Source organism: Triturus cristatus, chromosome 4_2 (assembly GCF_964204655.1).
Source record: "Triturus cristatus chromosome 4_2, aTriCri1.1, whole genome shotgun sequence".
Taxonomy (NCBI): domain Eukaryota; kingdom Metazoa; phylum Chordata; class Amphibia; order Caudata; family Salamandridae; genus Triturus; species Triturus cristatus.
In genome coordinates, this window is record NC_140586.1 from 441,173,200 (window position 1) to 441,175,022 (window position 1,823).

General features: G+C 44.4%; 1 protein-coding gene across 1 annotated transcript; it reads left to right on the forward strand.

The window, feature by feature from the left end:
* The first annotated feature begins 684 nt into the window (after positions 1-684).
* LOC146834542 (uncharacterized) lies at positions 685-1,116 on the forward strand. The gene has a single exon (XM_085599928.1). The coding sequence runs from the start codon at positions 685-687 to the stop codon at positions 1,114-1,116; it is 432 nt and encodes a 143-aa protein (XP_085456054.1).
* The last annotated feature ends 707 nt before the right edge of the window (positions 1,117-1,823 follow it).

A 1,823-nucleotide genomic window follows, 5' to 3' on the forward strand; every position in this document is an offset into this window, starting at 1 on the left:
AGCACATAAAAGTTACAAAAGACAACAAACTCATAGCGAGACTAACACAGAACAAATATGAGTATAACAAAATCCTGAGTAAGAGAGCAGGGCTGTGGTTCAACAAGTGCAAAGCCCTTAATCTTTGCGAAGCCAACAGAGCGGGGAAGCTCCTTGCATCCTACCTGAAACACAAACGCAACCAGTTTGCGGTCTCATCTATCACAGACTCAAACAACAAAACACACACTAAACACAAGGATATCCTCTAGACATTCCAAGAGATCTACTCAGAGCTCTATATGAATGACCAGACCCTCAACCAAGAAGAGTGCACAAAATACCTTGACAGAATAGGGCTCCAGAAGTTAAACACTGCAGACACAAAAAGGCTACGTCAGGAAATCAACTGCACAGAAATCGAAATGGCAGTCAAGTCAATGAAAAAAAATAAGGCCCCCGGGCCAGACTGGTACACAGCAGATTTCTATAAGACGTTTTTAACCCAGCTAAACTCAACCATGAAAAGGGTCTTTAAACAGGCTGCAACTATAGAGAAAGTACCTCAATCCATGACAGAGGCTAATATAATAGTAATCCCAAAGGAGGGTAAAGACCACCAATTACCAAAAGATTACAGACCCATATCCCTCATCAATGTGGACTGCAAAATCTACGACAAAAATTCTGGCGGTCCGACTAAACATGGTCCTCCCCAAATTAATAAGCAACTCCCAGGTCGGATTCATGCGCAACCGTATATCTAGCGACAATATCCGACTTCTTTGCCATATACTGGAACAAGTGTCCGCCAAACCGGCGCCTACAGTAGCTATAGCACTAGATGCGGAGAAGGCCTTTGATACGGTCTCCTGGGCCTTCCTAGACCGATGTATGCAGGCCTTCAACCTGGGGGAGTCATATATGCGGATGACTATGGCCCTCTATCAGGCCCCATCAGCCCGCATCACAGTTAAAGGCACACTCTCTGACCCTTTCACACTGCAACAAGGAACCAGACAGGGATGCCCACTGTCACCGGCACTTTTCTTACTGGCCCTTGAACCCCTCATCCAGGACATAAAGCGAAACACTAGCATAAAAGGGGTAGATATCAATGGAGCCGTAGTAAAATAAGCCGCCTAGGCGGACAATATACTGATAGTAACAGAACAACCAAAGTCCTCAATAAGGGCTCAGATGGCCACAATAGCAGAATACTCCAGTCTATCAGGGTATAAACGAAACAATGATAAATCTGAATGTAAACCACTAAGCATCCACTGCAGGAGAGATATTCTAGGGGACTCGGGTTTGACCTGGCAGACGAGACACATCAAATACTTAGGAATGTATTTCAGTACCGACCTAATCAACACTCTACACTACAATGAGAAGACACTACTATAAAAAATTAAGAAAGTTTTGGACTCCTGGTGCCCAAAATTCATAACTTGGTGGGGAAGAATTGAAACTATAAAAATGATGATCACCCCAATGATCAACTACCTGATAAGCATGCTCCCACTCCTACTCACAGACGATTTCCACCCAAAAATCGATATCATGCTCACCAAATTCCTCTGGCGTGGTAGGAAGGCAAGAATTAGCATTAGGAAACTAAGATTAGAGAAAACCCAAGGAGGGGTAAACCTAGCAGACTTTAGGGTGTTCCAGCTAGCCTTTCTAGCAAAAAAGGGAGCTTACTGGGTTGCCCTGGCGGCCGACTACATACCAGTATGGCTTCAGGTAGAGAAAGACATTCTGAACAACCTGAGCCCACTGGCCCTACTAAGGGCAAATACATACCCCCACTCATCCAAACCTATCTTTAAAAACACAAA

Excerpts from the sequence above, each read along its gene's own strand:
- LOC146834542 (XM_085599928.1), top strand. The coding sequence starts at position 685 with ATGGTCCTCCCCAAATTAATAAGCAACTCCCAGGTCGGATTCATGCGC.